This window comes from Toxotes jaculatrix, chromosome 9 (assembly GCF_017976425.1).
Source record: "Toxotes jaculatrix isolate fToxJac2 chromosome 9, fToxJac2.pri, whole genome shotgun sequence".
Lineage (NCBI taxonomy): Eukaryota > Metazoa > Chordata > Actinopteri > Toxotidae > Toxotes > Toxotes jaculatrix.
This window is the reverse complement of record NC_054402.1, coordinates 4,613,257-4,631,094: the sequence shown is the minus strand read 5'-3', so window position 1 is coordinate 4,631,094 and position 17,838 is coordinate 4,613,257. Positions and strand designations below refer to the sequence as shown.

Here is a 17,838-nt window from a genome sequence, read left to right as displayed (position 1 = left end):
CACAGCAAGAACACGCATCAGTAGTGCTTCCGCTTTTCAACAGCACAAGATGATGCCGGCCTGAAGCTCAACCATATGTTTTATGAAGCAGTGTGGCCATCTTTTAATGCATGTATAATTCATTAACGGAAAAAATTCACATACCAAACCTATAAATGTTAGGATGACAGAAGAGACTGGGGCGTTTAACTTGAATAGATTCATACTGTTTGACCATTGGTTGTGTTTCACTATCACTTTACTGTAGGATTCTGTTAGTGGTCGTTAGAGTTACTTTCATTTCCCATTTTCATACAGGGAATAAATCAAATACTTGCAAGAGACTAACAAAAGCAGACAGTTACTCAAATCCTATAAACTAACAATACCACAATAGAATAACACTCTTAAATGTTTTAAGTGAAAATATAGATATATATGCAATAAATTGTACTAAACCATCAAAAGTAAAATGTCTTCATAAATAAGGCTCCTATCACATTTGTACATTTTTGTTGCACTGCTCTAGGACAACACGTGAATCAAATGTTGTCATGGTGCATAATGTTTTTGAAATACATAAGATTGTAATGTATATTTTCAAGTGTTTCTAAGGCCTAAACCATGTGTCCTGCACTTACTCTGTGTTGCATTTTGGGCCACTTCCCCACTTGCTTCAAACAGAACATGACTCCACTCAGACACACATTACAATTGTAACTGGAGGGACAGGTTTGTTCTCTTGGTGAATACTTTCAATAGGACTCAAGGACACATAGACAGGAGGAGCCTAGGATTTAACCACCAACCATTCACACAACCAATAGCCAGAAGACATGCTTAAATGATGACATGATATGCTGATTTGTTTTTGATCATCAGTTATCAGTTATTTAAGTCATTCTCAACCGGGTCAGCTATAGCTCAGGTGGTAGAGCGGATTCCCCGTTAATTGAATAGCTGATGGTTTAATTCCCATGTATGCATGTATGCAAAATATGCACAGTGTTTCCCCTGTGCACATTTTTTTCTTTTTCTTTTTGGTAGTTTCTGACATGGTACAGGTTAGTTAATTAATTGGAAATATACTCAACAAATCACTCTAGAATGAAAAAAATATTTGATGTGTTAACATTAAGGCAAGTTAATGACCACAAAAACCTGATTTTCCATTCCAAAACATATAAATATGTTGATTTTTTCTGGTTTCATGGTTTGTATTTTTTTTTCCACATGACCATGTCCATAGGGTCTACTTTTATTACAAAAAAAGACATGTTTATCTGTCAGGATCTGAACCTTTTTATTAACCAGGACCCTTCTCAGACTGTGGGCGGAACGCATTACGTACCGTCCAGACGTATGACGTGTGCCCACGTCTTACGTCAACTCAAAATCGAAGTAGATTTCCCCAGGCGTACACTCATTTTCTGTATTGCAATAAACATTTTGTACGTACATTCTTTAACATGGTATATTTTAAACCGCGGGAGCCTGGCACTGTAAAGGAATACTCTTAAGGAACACCACGTATGGGATCGAAACCTACGCTTCTTGAAGCTAAGCTAACGTTATTGCATCTATTAGCAAAACTCGCTAGCTAAGAAGCTAGCGCTAGCACTTAGCTATCCCTACCCTACCGTCGAGCTAGCTGTGCATTAGCACTTTAGCCTAGCTTGCTAACCAGTGACAACTGACAAAGGTAAACAACAACCCTTTTGAGTACGTTTATTGTAAACCCCTACTCTCATAACTTTATATAGTTAACGAGCTACATCTTGTTGTCGATTAAAAACACGTTTTAACGTCCCAGTCTGTACCGTTAAGATTGAAGTACGAAGCGGAGAAAAGGAGCAGCAACAGCGTCAACGAAAAACAATACAAATCCCGAATCCCTCATCACTGACTAGGCCGACCGAGCTAACTCCGGCTAACCGCTATCTAATACTGGGCTGCCGGGTGTAATGTTAGCCTGTTTGAAGTTAATAAACCTCGCAGGGATAATCACAACAACAGCCTGCCCGTAGCCTGACGCTCAGGTTTGCCCTTTAATCAAAAGAGTAGCTCACAACGTTACAGGTGTTACCATTTGCTGTGTTGGCAGTTAGTAGTTTTCACATGTAATGTTACCTATGATGTAAATATGTAGCAGATAAATTGTGTATTATAATTATCTCTATTAAATATAGGGCACCGATGACAGCCCTTGTTGTTTCCCTTGTAGTGTGATGCGTTAAGCATTACTCTCAGCGTTATTGGCCTCGACTCGTATCTTCTGTGTGTATGTTTGGCACACCTTTTATGAATGACTTGCGCCTTTGTGATTATAATATGACTCGAGCAATGCGAGCAAGCTTGGCATGAGTCTCCGTAAAGTGGTAACATGTATTAGTAAGCGATTACCTTAAATAACATCTATATATTAATTTGGACTTTTCCATATCTCATTTTATTGTGTACTTATAAGGTGAATTATACATCAGTCAGTTTGATAATAATGGGAAAGTTATAAAACTCCTGTTTGATGATAAGTTCATTATCGCTGCCATTCTTTGCCTATAATAATTGGTTGCAGCAGATCACAGGGACAGCATATTCCAGTACTAAGCCTATGATATGGATTGTCTTAAGCTGTTAAAACACTCATCTTCGCATAGGTGAATGCAGTAAAACTAAAAAGAAAACTAATCAAATTTGGAATTATTTAATATTGAATAAGTGTTGGTTTGGTTAAGTATTTAAAACTGAAGTATAAATTCTGTGAATTGTGACTTAAGGTTTTTCTCTGTCTGTTTGTTGATTTAATAGGGTATGGATGATGTGATCCTGAACGTGCAAGAGTGAAAAAAAAAGATTTTCCTGTTTGTGTCATTATCAACTGCAGCTGACACACACACTTTCAGCCTCTCTTCATAAGACAACTCCCCAGTAATCGACACGGCATCCCTGTCTGCAGTTCTTTCTGCACCTGAACCATGTGAGGGCCCCTCGGTCCAGTCTGAGGGGATCCCAGGACTATTTCAAAAACGACCCCGCTGTGCGGGGCAAGACTGATCCTGTCTGTGTTTGAGAAAGCAGTCTTTCCAGTAGCCCCCTCCCCATCCACACATTCCTGTTCTCCTTACCAAGGAGACACGCCATGATGTTCCGAGACCAGGTAGGTATCCTCACAGATTGGTTCAAAGGCTGGAATGAGTGTGAACAGACGGTGGCACTGTTGTCCCTCCTGAAGAGGGTGTCCCGCACCCAGGCTCGCTTCTTACACATCTGCCTAGAACACTGGCTGGCAGACTGCACAGAGATCCACATCCTTGAAGCTGAGGCCAACAATGCAGGTACCAGAGAGTTTAATGAGCGTTTTAACGTGATGTTAGTTATATCTTAGTATGAAACTCTGTTCTGTCTTTTTCTATAATTGAAGAAGGCTTATATTAAATCAGTAATAAAAGATTAATTGCTGGTGAAATTCTCTTTTATCCCGTTGTCATTAGCAATTGTCAGCCAGTGGCATCAGGAACCAAAGGAGAAAGTGGTGTCCTTGCTGCTGTCCCATCTGCCTCTGCTGCAGCCACGCAACAGTGAGGCCAAATGTGAGTATATGAAGCTGCTGCAGAAGGTGTTGAGTCACACTATTGAGAGTAGCCTGTTTGTGGAAGAAAGCAGACAGCTGCTCTCCTATGCGCTCATCCACCCTGCCACCACACTGGATGACCGCACCTCTCTGGCCATGTGGCTAAACCACCTGGAGGAGCACCTATCCGGTGGCTACGCACCCCGGGCCCCATCAAGCCCCTACCACCCACGCCAGGGCTCAGATGAATGGCCCAGCTCTGCTGAGGCTCTGGACCCAGGCCATGCCTGGCACGACAAGTCCCCATCATCCAGCACATCTCCAGCAGGCCAGAACGGACACATGCCGTTCCCAGGCGGCATGTCCTCACCCATAAACAGCAATAACACAGGTAATCTTTCTTGTCCACCTTTTATTTTTCAAATAGGGAGAAAGCACAGTAAGGAAAGAGTTTGGTATGAGAGTATATGTGAGATCATTGTGGACATATTTTGCAAACAGAAGGCATTTAGTTAAAGGTCCTAGAATGTTATTAACATATCATTTTCTAAGAATGTTTTCTGTTGTTCCTCATACCTGGGTTTTTTCACTTGCTAGGTCTGGGTGGACAGATGCAGCCCAGCCCTTTGAAGAAGTCCATGTCCGTTATTCCTTCCAGTCCCCAGGCTTGTGGCTCTGAGTGGGTTAGCCAGGATGATGGAGGGGGCCGGCAGAACTTCATTCCAACGGACCATGCACCTCTTTCGCCCCAGAGTAGTGTAGCCTCCTCAGGCAGTGAGCAGACAGAAGAACAGGGCTCCACTCGCAACACTTTCCAGGAGGATGGTAGTGGCATGAAAGGTCAGAGTTCATTACCCATCTGAGCCAAGGGCACTCATGGCATTTGGCTCTGGTAAAAGCCGTGCACAGCCAACAGCAGTGGTGATATAATCCGAAATGTAACATGATTTGGTATGTGTTTGTTCTAGATGTTCCTGCATGGTTGAAAAGTCTCCGCCTTCATAAATATGCATCGCTTTTCTCCCAGATGACCTATGAGGAGATGATGATTCTTACAGAGCAGCACCTTGAGTCGCAGGTTTTTAAGCCTCACTTTTACATACACTGGGGCAGGGGCTTTGATTATTCCACCCCCCTTATCAATTGTGAACATTACTGTCCTCAAACCTGATGATACATCAACTCTCAATGAGGCATGAAATTAAGCAACGCACCCTACAGTTATATCAAGCCAGTCACACATACAAATGGTGTGATTTTGCCTCTGCCCCTTGGCTTTAATGAAACAGATGGTGATTAGCTTTGTTATTTAGTAACTGTATAAATTGCCCAGTGTTCCCACAAGAAATTACTTGCCTGCTTTTTATGCCATCTTGTTATTTTCTGTCTCTCCTTTTTAGAATGTCACTAAAGGAGCACGGCATAAGATTGCCTTGAGTATTCAGAAACTGCGAGAGAGGCAGAGTGTGCTCAAGTCTTTAGAAAAGGTAATTCAGATGGGATGATGTTGTTGTTCTTGTTTTTTTTTTAAAAAAAAAGGGAAGCTGTGTTTTGTCCTGATGGATTTTCAGTCATACCGACCAAAAATCTACTTGAGTATGTAATCACTGATGATCATGTGATATTTTTCCATTGGGAATTCCCCTTTCTTCTGTTGGCACAGAAAGAGACATACAGCAGGGCTGGTAGGGATTCAACATTTATTTCAGTGGAGCAAACGTTTGCTCTTAAAGCTTAAATCCAGATTTACAGCTTGGATATCTTCCTCTCTACTCACTACATCACCCTTAATCTCAAAGTGTCCCTCTCCGAATAGCTTATGCAGCATGTGACACTGGTCTTGTTGTCTCTATTCAGGATATTTTGGAAGGGGGAAACCTTCGTAACGCCCTTCAGGAGCTGCAACAAATCATCATCACTCCCATTAAGGCCTACAGTCCACCCAGTGCAGCACAGCCCACCTTGGACACCACCTCCTCCCCTTCAGAAGCCACAAAAACAGGAGCAGACAAAGAGTCAGCCTCAGAGGGCTTCCAGTCCCACAACCCACCTCCCTGTGATGGAGACTCTTCAGCCACACCCATCTCAGACGGCGACATTGCTGGACAGTTCACCCGTGTCATGGGCAAAGGTAAGAATATTATATTTTTTTTTTCCTGATTAGACATAAATTGTAAATTGCATTAGTGGTTATGAAGTATTCTTATAACTTTGTTAACAAATGCAATCAACAGCTTTACAAAATACTGTAATAAAAGCTATTAAGACATTTAATGTCTATGTTAGTATTCAGCAAAAAAAACACTTAGATACCTAACAAATGAACTATATCTAGATATCCTCATATAGCCAAATCCACAGATATCTCTCAGATCAAAGTTAACTTTGTGGACATAAATATATATAGAGCCTGGTTTGTTTGTTTTTTTTTAGTGTGCACCCAGCTGCTGGTGTCCAGACCAGATGAGGAGAATATCAGCTGTTACCTTCAACTCATTGAGAAGTGTCTGACACATGAGGTGAGAACCTGCATGTCAAATGTTTTCATTTGATGAATATACCTAAGTCATTTTTATGCAGTGTTGTAAATATCTTACAGTACCAAAAGTAATACTTAAAAAAATACCTTAAAAATATGAAATAACAAAAATATGATATTGGTAAATGTACGCATACTGTTAGTAACAGATAATCTTGTAATCATCTATAGTTTTTTTTTCTTGAAATGAAGAATAAAACCCTACTAATGTTCTTTGAAAATCTGATGCAGTTTTTCTTCTGCTGTCTCTTTCACTGTCTATCAGGCTTTCACAGAAACTCACAAAAAAAGGCTGGTCTCCTGGAAGCAGCAGGTCCTCAAACTGCTCCGTCTGTTCCCTCGGAAAGCTATGCTGGACATGCCTGTGTACCGACAGAAAGGGTGAGACTCTGCTGGCCTTCCTTCACCTTTGATGTCCCTCTTTAGCAGAGGAGATGTCACATTAGCTGAATGTAAAACTCTTCCTGCACTCAACCCTGCTGTCTAACTATTACTTTGATTTTCTTTCCCCTCCCTTTTCCCCTCCTTTCTTTCATATACCAGCTGTCATTTCATGTGAAGTCGCTTCACAACTTGAACATGCCAAAATCTGGACTCTCACTGATTTCTGATGTATGTTCCTTTTTGTTTGCTTTTCTTTTTGTTTTGTGTTTCTTTTATTACTCCAGCTGGACCTATGGGTCTAACTCCCTCCCCACAGCAGGCTCTGTGAGTGGAGGTGTAGGGCGAAGAGGGCAAAGGCAGTTCCAGATGACCCCTCGTGGACTCCCAGCCGGGCGCATAAATCTTCTGAGTCCTGGTGGGATTGGGGGAGCATCTCCACGCCACACACTCACTAATCCTGTGCTGGCAGGCCAGGGAAGACAAGTTAGTTTTCCTCTCATTAGTATTCCTGTTCTTGGATGGGCTTGAATGGGATTTTAATGTCAGTTTGTGACATGAAGCTTGCCTTACGTTGTGGACAAAATCGATCATGTCAGGTTTTTTATTTTAAGAGATATTTGGATTTTTAGAGTGATTGATTATCATAGCTTGAAGAGTTTTTATTGAATGGTGTAGTTGAAAGATAAGCAAACCATGTCAACCTCCCAGAGTGAGCGGGAATTATGTAATGAGAACTTGTGTTTTCCTCTATAGAGCTTGTGGTTTGCCAACCCCGGGGGCAGTAACAGCATGCCAAGTCAGAGTCGCAGCTCTGTACAGCGGACCCACTCACTCCCTGTCCACACTTCCCCACAAACCATGCTCATGTTCCAGCAGCAAGGTACTGTGTGAGGTCAAGCCTCTTTTATTCTTCATTAACATGGGTGTATGCTCTCACCCACAGTCTATACCCGTCCTTGTTTACATTTTGATCTACTTTATTCTTTGACAAAATGTTAATAACATTAGTATCAGTCTTGCCTCCCTTAATCCTTTGTTTACATTTTACCACACAAGTATCACCTACATGTTTCCTATGTAGAACTCCTTTTTGAAAGGAAAATCTTTTTTCTTTTTTTTTTTCTCAAACTAAGCTAGAAATGGTTCATCGAAAACAATTTATTTGGAAATGGCAGATCTGACCTAGTTTTGCAAGCTACATAAGTAACATAACTTTTGGGTGAAAATTTGTCCATTTGGTCAAATGCCAGAAATGGAGAGCTGCTCTCCCTCTGTGCCAAGGATGAAATAACAAGACAGCTTAGTGGCATGTTGCAGTAAACAGTCACCTCATACAATATACATAACCTTTTGGTTGTCTTGCCTCATGTGCCAGGCGCCACACATGAGCATTGTAAAGTCATTTGTAATAATTTTGTCATGTTTTAACAGAGGTTTCCATGACAGAATTATTTGTGAAAGCTAAAAATTCACACCTTAAACTGGTCAGCCTCACATTGTTATAGATTCCACATCTTAAAGGGGCTGTATCTACATTACACTTTTGTTTTAATAAAAATCATATTGAATACCCAATTTGAATATGTAAGCTTTGCTGTGTTTAAAAGAAGCAGTAGTATACATTTTACATGTATATTAATTAATTCTCAAAATAAATCCTTCACCAGACCACAGGGACCGTAAGTTTCTCCTAAATCATTATACATGAGGTGATAACTATGTGTGAACGGTATCACTAAACTGTCAGCTCGTGCAGTTCACCGTATGCTGTTTCAACTTTAATTTGTTAATGCAATGACAGCCAAAAGTGGGGGAAAACATTGTTGTCTTTTTATCACAAGGGCGAACTCTGACATGATTTGTTTATTGCACCTTTCTCCATAAACCATGCCTCTGTTATTAGAACTGGCGTGCCTGGCATCCAAACAACATGCTGGGTACACCTTGTTACTTGTTTTAACTTAAAAAAATTTTGCTGCCTTTCTGCACACTCAGATGGGTTGTTAAAACAGATTTTTAAGAAGTATTTCATAGTAATGTAGATTTTAGTAAATTCATCATATACCTTCACTTAGAGTTATAACATCTTCTTATAGAGGTATGAATTACAGAAGCATCTCGTCATTCTCTAGGTTTACTGTAAGAGATCAAAGTAAACCAAGGAATCAAACATACACACATGAACAGAGGCCACATACAACAAATAGGCAAGATACTGGAAAGAGTTCAGCATTAAAAGATCTGCTCGTCAATAAAGAGACAAAACAAAAGTATTACAACAGTGTGTTCTTCTGGGTTCTCCAAAGAATCCAATTTAAAGCTGTCTAGACATCCCTCCTCACTCATCAGCACAGTCTTGCAGCTGAATATAAAGATCAGTCAAGGGTCAAACTTAACAGCCCAGTGATCATCACTGGCCTGTGTACTGTGGTTTCACTTTCAGGCTCACTCACATTCCACCCCTCCTCAGACCAATTTTATATATCATGTCTGCATCCACTTGAGACAGATTGCAGTTTACACCTTACATCGGAATACATCTCCAGTATGTGTTGAGTGGTCCCGTTTTGGTTTGTAAGCAAGTGAGATGTACACCGTGACTAATGACAAAAAAACACACCCTTGGCTTTGGTTGAGCATTCTTATGGCAGCCCAGTATTCAGTAGAAAAACGTGGTTGAACTGTATACTAAAAACTGTCGCTCTGAGTTTCTGCAGTGTGTCAGCACCATTGGATTTGATTGATCCTTATTCACAGCAGAGTCAGCATGTTTAATCTTGTTTTGTTTGTTCGGCTAAATAATACCTAACTACTCAGTGCATTTAGTATCAGCCACCTTGTTCTTATTGTTGTTAGGCCAGCAAACTATGTGAACATCACATTACCATAATAATAGCCGTTCTTAAGCATACATAACTTGGGAATTTTTTCGTTAAGCCAGATATAGAATACTTGATAATGGATACTGTTCTTTTCCAAGTGAAATTGGTAAATTAATCCTCTTTGGACTTTATATATTTAGAGAAAAATACACTGTTGCTTTTGTAACCTAAGAGCCTTAAAAATGGAATTTATGACAATCTTCACAATAATATGAACCTCAATCGTCCTTTGGATTAAAAATGTTTGTACTCATTCCCCCAGAATGCCAAGTTCCAGGTGCTGACCTGGAGATTAACCCTACGCTGGAGTCACTGTGCCTCAGTATGACAGAGCATGCCTTAGGGGGTAAGTGTCCACAGCAGCCTGGTACTAAATAGGCCACTGGCTGGTAAACCTACAACCTATACAACAACACCTTATTATATATAAAATCTTTGCAGTGAGAGAAAGGATTTATATGATCAGACTGTGTCCATTAGGTAAAGCAACACAAATTTGTTCACACACAACTTCCCCTGTGCAAACAGAGATGAAAGCCTGTTGACTTTTGTAATTCATATTTCATTAGTTATATTTGTGTATTAATATTTAATAGCATCTAAATTATACAATATAATTAGTCATGGTTAGGTTCCCCTGGCAGAGAGAAAAAGGCACAGACATACCTCTGCGCATTACACTGTACCGTGTAGTTGAATGACAAAATTTGCATCATCATCTCAAACAAGCTTAAGGCTCAGTAGCTGTGTATTACTCTGTGACTTCTATAGAGAGGTATCTTTCTTTGAGTTAGGTGGAATTTGGGAAATGGAAACTATTTTCCTTCCTTTCCCAAAGATAGATAAAGTTATTGGTGTCTTTTTGTGTCCGTGTGTTGAGTGAAAATACACACTGGCATATATCCACGGGTTGTTGCTGAAAATAAGTGAAATGTTAGAATTTTGTTGTTTTAAAACATTTCACTTAATTCACTGTTTCAAGATATGACATGAAATCAAACATCCTGTTCACTTTTGTGTGCATACACAGCCATGGCAGATGAACATGTGCATATTTTGGAGAAAGGTATTGTTAGGATATAGTGTATAGTTTTCTTCAGAACAAAGGTGCATTTTTCAAGCGTGTGGAAAGAGCTGCTACTTATCCACAAATGTATATCATAAATATAAGATATGCTAAGTTCAGTGACAGGCATACAATAAAAACGTATGAAAGGCATGCAGTGAATATCAAGATTAATGGACACAAGTTGGCATCAATAACTTTTTCTGCCCACGGGAAAGGAGGAAAAGTAGTAGCACTCTCCAATAGTGAACTACCCCTTTAAGAATGAAATGTGAATGGTGCCGTGCATTTTATGATTGTAAATGTCTTGAAACATATTTCTTCCCAATCTCCTCCTCAGATGGAACAGACCGAACTTCAACAATATGAACAGACGAAAGGAAAAACACACTTCAGTTGAGGCCTGTTCAGTTCCTCATCACCCAGCACAAAGATATACGTATGCTTAAGAAAACCAGGCAAAGCAGTCACTACAAAATGACAAAAAAACTGTGTATATGTTCTCTAATATTTTTGTACTTTATTATATACAACTAAGTTTATTAAAAATGGAATACAGATGATTATTATATTGCAGGACAGAGAGGAACAGGTTAACTGTGCAAACTGCTTCATGTCACCTGCAGGACTGTAACATGATGTGCAGAGGCTCAGTTTGCTGTGGTCTGAGAGAAAAACAGTGGATTGGTGCTGTCTTAAAGGGGTTCTGCCCTATGAGTTACTTTTCTTTTCCTCCTGCCAATGGAGCAAGGCTTTCTTTCCAGAACACACTGACAGCCACAGCCCCCCTTCAACTCCCCCCCAGCACCACATAATGTGTAGACTCAGAAAATTTCCAGCCAGAAGTAAGGCACTTTTATTAAATGACCTCTGATATTAGGCACTAAACTGTAATTGGCTCAAGGGTAGACTCAATGATGAAAGGTTCCACTTTTAGACGTGTTGATATACAAACACCAAGAACACCTCCTAGCCACCCTAACTGTTCCATAACCAGTGCTAGTGAGAGCTTGTGTTGGTTGAAACTTAGACTCCTTTCCTTGGTTCTTTTTATCCTCTCTAGAACAGATGTTTTTGTGGCAAAAGCAAGAAAGGGAGGACCAAAAGGATTGAGAAAAAGCTTGCAATTCAACTGCAGGCATTCCCGTTGTCTTGGTTGTTTTTCCTGAACACGTAGTCAAAGTAGAAGTGACTGTCCTCCTCTAAACTTCTACAAAGCCAAAGAGAAGGGTTGTACGATTGTTAATTTGAGAAGGATATTTGTAGTTAAATGCAACAGAATGGTATAATTTTGTAAAAAGAACAGCAGTTTGAAGAATTTATGCCAGCTGCAATTTGTCTGTTATTTTTTGCCCTACTACATAAATGATGATGAATCTCATTTTGTGCCGAGGAAACCCCAGAGGGGTGAATAAGGGCTGGTGTGGTTTGTACTGTGCGAGAGCTGATTTGATATTGAATTGATAAAAGTGAGGAGGGTAGAGTGTTTTCAATTTACACTCTAATGCTGGGTGAGAAAACTAAATGAAACCCATTTCAACCCTCTGGCCCCCTTATGATTGGCTCTAGAAATGAAGCTTGATCTTGTAATAAATGCTCCGGAGCGCAGCACCTCACCCTCACAGTGCCCTGTTCCTCAAATGGCCAATGTGATGATTTGATGAATCATACTTTTCAAGGTGCTTGACGATGTCCATATTTTCTGTTTGTGTCTCAATGTGTTTCAGTCTCAGAACCCTAACATTATCATGTGGTATCAGTGTTGAATCAAAAACAGTCTTATACAGCCTCTGTCTTTGAATGTGGCAGAGCGGAGGTGCATGTATGTGTAATATGGTCTTAACTTTTGGATCACTTTTGGTTGCATCATAAGGCAGGGATAACCATTCACATTTTATTTCAGCAGAGCCATAGGAGGTCTGTCTAGTAAAGATGGTTATTTACAGATATCTTTTCCAATTGTATTTTTTACTCTCCCTTGATATTGATAACTTATGCTTATTTTCTATAATTGCATGTTTTGCCACACTAATACAGCACTGTTGTAGATAGAGGACATGGTGGTTGATGGTGCCCAGTGTCACCAACAGCTAGGGAGCAGAGATCTTGCAACTAATGTTGTATGTTTATATCGCCTAAATGTCACTGTTTACATCTCTCTGGGATAATGCCCAATTCATGTTATGTGATGTCATGAATATTCCATTGTCTCACTATGTAACACATTAAAGAACTGAAGCCTTCTCATACATGAGCTGGCTGGGTAGAGCCTGAAAACAAAAGCCTTCTACCCCCTAATCCATGGACTCCATATGAGTCTCAGTAGATTTTTCAAGTGATAAATGTATGAGGCATGTAACGCCTGCTTTTCTGGTCATGCAGTGACAAGAGAGAATAGCTTTCCTGACCTTGTGCTTGAACTGTTAGCTGTCATGTCCTGATAAACTGTTCATGTGGTGCCTGAAATGCACAACTCCAGTATCCTCAATAAGTTGATTTGATGGTCTTGAGTAGTACTCTAGTCATGGATTTCTTCAGAGCAGGCTCTTGGATAGATCTGACTTACTAAAAGCATCATACTCATGCCCGCAAAGGACTTCAGTGAGTTAGCAATGCTGACAACTTCAAGATCTTATTTTTAACTATTAACTATACTGTATATCAATTGTGTTATGTTACAAATGGCTCAGATTATCCTTTTCATAGCCTCTGTATGTTTAGACAGCCTACATATTATTGCTAATAGACACAGAGGTACAATGCAGCAGACTTCTACAAGTATCTGTGCATAATGAAGATGCAGCAGGGTATGACAATGCTTATCTGAGCCAAATGATGTGATTATGAGTAAACTGAACACTAATAACAGGCCAAGGAATATGTTTACTCCATGTTTACATTCCAGTGATGCATGAAATGAGTTGGGAAATGCACTTAATAAGTTCAGCCTGGTGTATTTTTACATACCAAGCATCCACTAGGAGGTACAGAGCCTGTGTCATATGGAGACTTCTACCAAGTGGTCCTGCGATCATGTTAAATGTCCCTGCCAGGCTTAATTATTGAATTAATGCAGCCAGCTGTGGGCTACATTGCATATATTTGTCTTGTACAATTTATATTTAATTCTGATGACTCCCCAGACATTTTCTAATATTTTATGAACCTTTTGCATCCCATGCTTAGACTCTACTTTTTTACTGTCACTCATATGTGTGAATGGTCTGAAGTGCAGCATCCGTCGGATCATTGACAGTCCAAATAAAGAGGTTCAGTTCTTTTGCAACTTAACTTGTGGTTTGTGTTTGTGTGTGCTTACTTGTTTACACACTGAGCACTCCTTTATGGGGCTGTCATTTTATCAGTTGCCCTCATTTGGGATGTTACATGCGCCCTTTATGTTCCGACGTTATCGAAGAAATTACTCCAATTACTTTTTACATCCGGGTTGCACGGTTTTAGCAGTTCATTTATCAAGCTAATACGAGCTAGCCGCCTTTTTGTTACCGTCATTAGTTCATTTGAGAAGAAACAGAAGCTCTTTCGCAAGGAAACTTGATAACAACTGCAAAGGTATGTTCATGGCTTATGTTGTTGTTGAGAAAGCTAGATATAAGTAGCTAAAAGTACATCTTCACCTTTCCTCCAACGGGAAAAAGTACCCAAGTTAGCAGATAGCTAGCTGCTCTGCTAACTTAGCCTGCCGACCGTAAACAGCTGCTTGCTAACAATGTTAGCTTTGAAGCTAACGTCAGTGTTATCGCCTCATATGGTTTACTGTAAAGGATGATTGACTCGTCGATTTACTTAGATAACATGACATCTTGCAACGCTAGCTAGCTTCAGGTGTACTGGGAAAGTTAAGAGGTTTCTATTTTTCAATGGCCACTGATCCACTTTTTGTCGAGAGTGTGATTTGTGAAAGGACAGAGCCTCATACTGAGATCATGGTATTTTTCAAGTCAAAAAGAGGATGTTGGGTTGAGACAGCAACTGGGTTAAAACAGTTCTCTGTCCACTTGTATTTTTTTAATCACAGAAAAAAACTCCAGCTAACTAATTGCTTTCTGTTTTTTTTTGTTTGACACTGTTGTTAACTTACGGTATACAAGTATGGGTCTAACGTAACTTTACGTTAAACGGTGCTTCACATCGTAGGGAATCAGAGAAAAGAGCATCGCGTTTAATGTCACTCTTAGATGAAACGGATGGTTAGTGGACCAGTACAATAGATCTATTAACTATTTCTGTTTTAGTTGTGTGTTTTGAAAGTAGTCGTTACATACTATGCTTTGAGGCATAATTCTGCTGAAAGCTTAGATAATAAACTAACATGCAGGCCGGACCTGGATCAATTTTACAGCACGGACAGTTTTCTCCTAGAGGTAGAGGCCACAAAACCAACACAGTGGTTTAATAAATCAGACTGATTCATTTCAGTTCAGAAAATAATCAGCAGATAAAAAAAAATAATGAAAATAACCATCAGTTAGCTCTCTAGAATCAACATCTCTCTAAGAGTTCCAACAAAAATGAACTTTATAACCTTTATGAGAGCAGACTTTTTAAGCAGAGCTGTTGTGTTAGATTTTTTCAGAATGTTAAATGTAGGCTATAAGAAAAACTCTCGTTTTGTTTTGCAGGTTTGTTATAGCGACTATGGCTACAACACGTGGACAATGATAATGACATCTCAGACGGGGGATATGGATGGGAAACGTCCTGCTAACAGCTAATTGCAGTTACAAGTCATCCCTTGGCAACTCCCTGGAGCGGCGCAACTGTTGCCATTTCACCACATAATCCATCATGTCACTACCAAAGGAATCAGGGAACCGAGGGAAGGATCGAGAGAGGGGTGCCCGTCCCAAGGTGAGACAGAGCCGGTCGGAGGAAAGACGAGATACAGGCGGTGGACGAAAAGGTGGAAAGGGAAAGAAAAAAGGCCTTGCCTCCCACGAATCAGCAGCTGAGCGGCCTGTCAGTGATGGCTTTGAGTATGGTGAGCTGTTAAGTGACCTAGAGACCAGGGACCAATCTTCCTCTTCTCCTCTGAAGGACAGTTGGAGATGGCAGGGTTTGGAAGTCGCTTCCTCTTTGCTAGGGCAAGAAAGGGTAACAGCCAGGCCGGGTCTGGGAACAAGCAGCTCTGTCAGTGAGTTACCTGCAGCAAGTGAAAGTGACAGCAGAGGGTCAGGCAGCAGTCGTACTCTACGGCAAAAAATCCAAGATGCAATGGGGCAGTGTTTCCCAATAAAGACACACAGTGCAGCGGCATCAGCACCGCCTCCACAGGCTCTTTCATCATCAACTGCCTGTGCCTCCTCAAGGCGCAAGATCCATCTCAGTGAGTTGATGTTGGATGACTGCCCTTTCCCTGTAGGATCAGAACTGGCTCAAAAGTGGTATCTCATTAAGCAACACACAGCCCCCATTACACAGCCTCCCGTGCTTGATTCTGCAGTGGTGTGTAGTGCCCCAACTTCAGCCATGGCTACTGTGGTGGAGGACGTAGATGACAGGTTGCGAGAGCGCAGGCGCATTAGCATTGAACAAGGTGTTGAGCCACCGCCCAATGCAGAGATCCACACGTTTGAGGTGACGGCCCAAATTAACCCGCTCTACAAGCATGGCCCTAAGCTGGCTCATGGTATGAATGAGTTAGCTGGGGCTGACAGAGCCTCCGTTCATCAGCAACAGCAGCTTCTTCTCCAAAGACAGCAGCAGCATCAGCTCCTACTGCAGAGCTGTTTGGACACTCTGGATGAGGTGGTGGCCTCAGCCTCGGCTTCAGCCTCGGCTTCAGCCTCAGCTTCAGCCTCAGCCTCAGCCTCTGTCCACAGCTGTGATACTGTCTCTGACCCTCTGGTTGACCCAGAGGTTACAGCGACCAACATGCCCTCTAGAGCCATTCTTCCTCAGACTGAGCATCACAAATCTCATGATGGCTACCGCATACACACTCAGATTGATTACATTCACTGTTTAGTTCCAGACCTGCTGCAGATTACCAACCTCCCATGTTACTGGGGGGTCATGGACCGCTACGAGGCAGAGACGCTGCTGGAAGGAAAGCCTGAAGGCACCTTCCTCCTGCGTGACTCTGCTCAGGAAGACTACCTCTTCTCTGTTAGCTTCCGCCGCTACGGCCGCTCACTACATGCACGCATTGAACAGTGGAACCACAACTTTAGCTTTGACGTGCACGACCCCAGTGTCTTCCACGCTTCCACAGTCACAGGATTGCTGGAGCACTACAAGGACCCAAACTCCTGCATGTTCTTCGAGCCCCTGCTGTCCAACCCCATCCACCGCACACAGCCCTTCAGCCTGCAACACATCTGCCGAGCGGTCATAAGCAGCTGCACCACCTATGATGGCATTAACATGCTTCCCATTCCGAATGCTTTGAAAAAGCACCTGAAAGAGTACCACTATAAGCAGAGAGTACGCGTACGGAGAATGGACACCTGGTGGGAATGAAGAACAACAAAAGAATTTTGACTAAAAGGAACTACTAAATACATTTTTATTGCCAGGCTCTCCTAACTAAACCGAACAAGTCTTGTTCTTCACTCTGTCTGGCTGTATTAACCTACACTGCACTGTACTTATTTATTTTATTCCTGCTGTACATGTCTTAACAATTGTACTGAGTTACACTGATGAGACAGTATGTAATCCGATTGATCTTGCACACTCCCAAGTTCTTTATGCTCAAATTAAACAAATTTATTTAAAAATGTGGTGTTCAGAGAACTGCCCTCACACATCATTTGTGTTTTCAAGTGTGACTAAATCAGCTTAATTATGTGACGATGGGGGGAAAGTATCTTAGTGTGAATGAAGATGATTATAATAGAACTGTTCATCAGTCACGTGCTGCGATGGTGGAACACATGCTGACAAGGTTTCCTTCTTGTTGCTGAGGTGTGGAAGTGCAGCACTTCTGCAGTATTAATCATGTTTCCCACACCTATCCATGGGCTGATTGTAAGGTGTGAGAGGTAGGTGCATGTGCTACTTGTTCTTATTGAACAGGAGAAGGCTTGCTCTAGAATAGATATCTGTCACACACTGAAGTTAAGACTACATGCTCACACTGTTTTGCATTGTTTTGGTTTAATTGCAGGGGAAGATGCAAAGAGTGATATTGCACAAATAGTAAATGAATGCCATATGCTCAGATCCTCCATCATTCAGCTGCTTTGTTTTCACCTTGCATCATCTAACCATCTGTGGTTTCTCCTGTGAGGTTAAACTGCACGCAGCCAGTGCCAGTGGTCTTCATTAGTTTTGAAGTTAAGGATCAAATGTGACCTTACAAAACTTGTCAGCAGCAGGTGAAGCACCTGTATTATCACAATTCAAATGATGAAGCCCAGACATTAACGAAATGCATTTTGCTCAAAATCTG

General features: G+C 41.2%; 2 protein-coding genes across 2 annotated transcripts; both read left to right on the top strand.

The window, feature by feature from the left end:
- Positions 1 to 1,378: 1,378 nt before the first annotated feature.
- On the top strand, positions 1,379 to 12,368 carry LOC121187818 (protein Smaug homolog 2). Its single transcript, XM_041047263.1, has 13 exons — positions 1,379 to 1,681; positions 2,788 to 3,314; positions 3,471 to 3,941; positions 4,148 to 4,390; positions 4,519 to 4,628; positions 4,951 to 5,037; positions 5,408 to 5,681; positions 5,984 to 6,069; positions 6,355 to 6,470; positions 6,758 to 6,956; positions 7,227 to 7,353; positions 9,618 to 9,701; positions 10,762 to 12,368. Exons 2-13 carry the CDS (start codon positions 3,119 to 3,121, stop codon positions 10,788 to 10,790), a joined length of 2,022 nt encoding a protein of 673 aa, XP_040903197.1. The 5' UTR covers positions 1,379 to 1,681; positions 2,788 to 3,118; the 3' UTR covers positions 10,791 to 12,368.
- Positions 12,369 to 13,864: 1,496 nt separating this feature from the next.
- On the top strand, positions 13,865 to 17,509 carry socs9 (suppressor of cytokine signaling 9). Its single transcript, XM_041047288.1, has 2 exons — positions 13,865 to 13,994; positions 15,065 to 17,509. The coding sequence occupies exon 2, from the start codon at positions 15,231 to 15,233 to the stop codon at positions 16,902 to 16,904; it is 1,674 nt and encodes a 557-aa protein (XP_040903222.1). The 5' UTR covers positions 13,865 to 13,994; positions 15,065 to 15,230; the 3' UTR covers positions 16,905 to 17,509.
- The last annotated feature ends 329 nt before the right edge of the window (positions 17,510 to 17,838 follow it).

Bases quoted from the DNA above. Each gene is read 5' to 3' on its own strand.
- LOC121187818 (XM_041047263.1), top strand. From the start codon at position 3,119: ATGATGTTCCGAGACCAGGTAGGTATCCTCACAGATTGGTTCAAAGGC. The intron at 3,315-3,470 runs GTACCAGAGAGT...CGTTGTCATTAG, and splicing joins AGCTGAGGCCAACAATGCAG to CAATTGTCAGCCAGTGGCAT. The intron at 5,038-5,407 runs GTAATTCAGATG...GTCTCTATTCAG, and splicing joins TGCTCAAGTCTTTAGAAAAG to GATATTTTGGAAGGGGGAAA.
- socs9 (XM_041047288.1), top strand. From the start codon at position 15,231: ATGTCACTACCAAAGGAATCAGGGAACCGAGGGAAGGATCGAGAGAGG.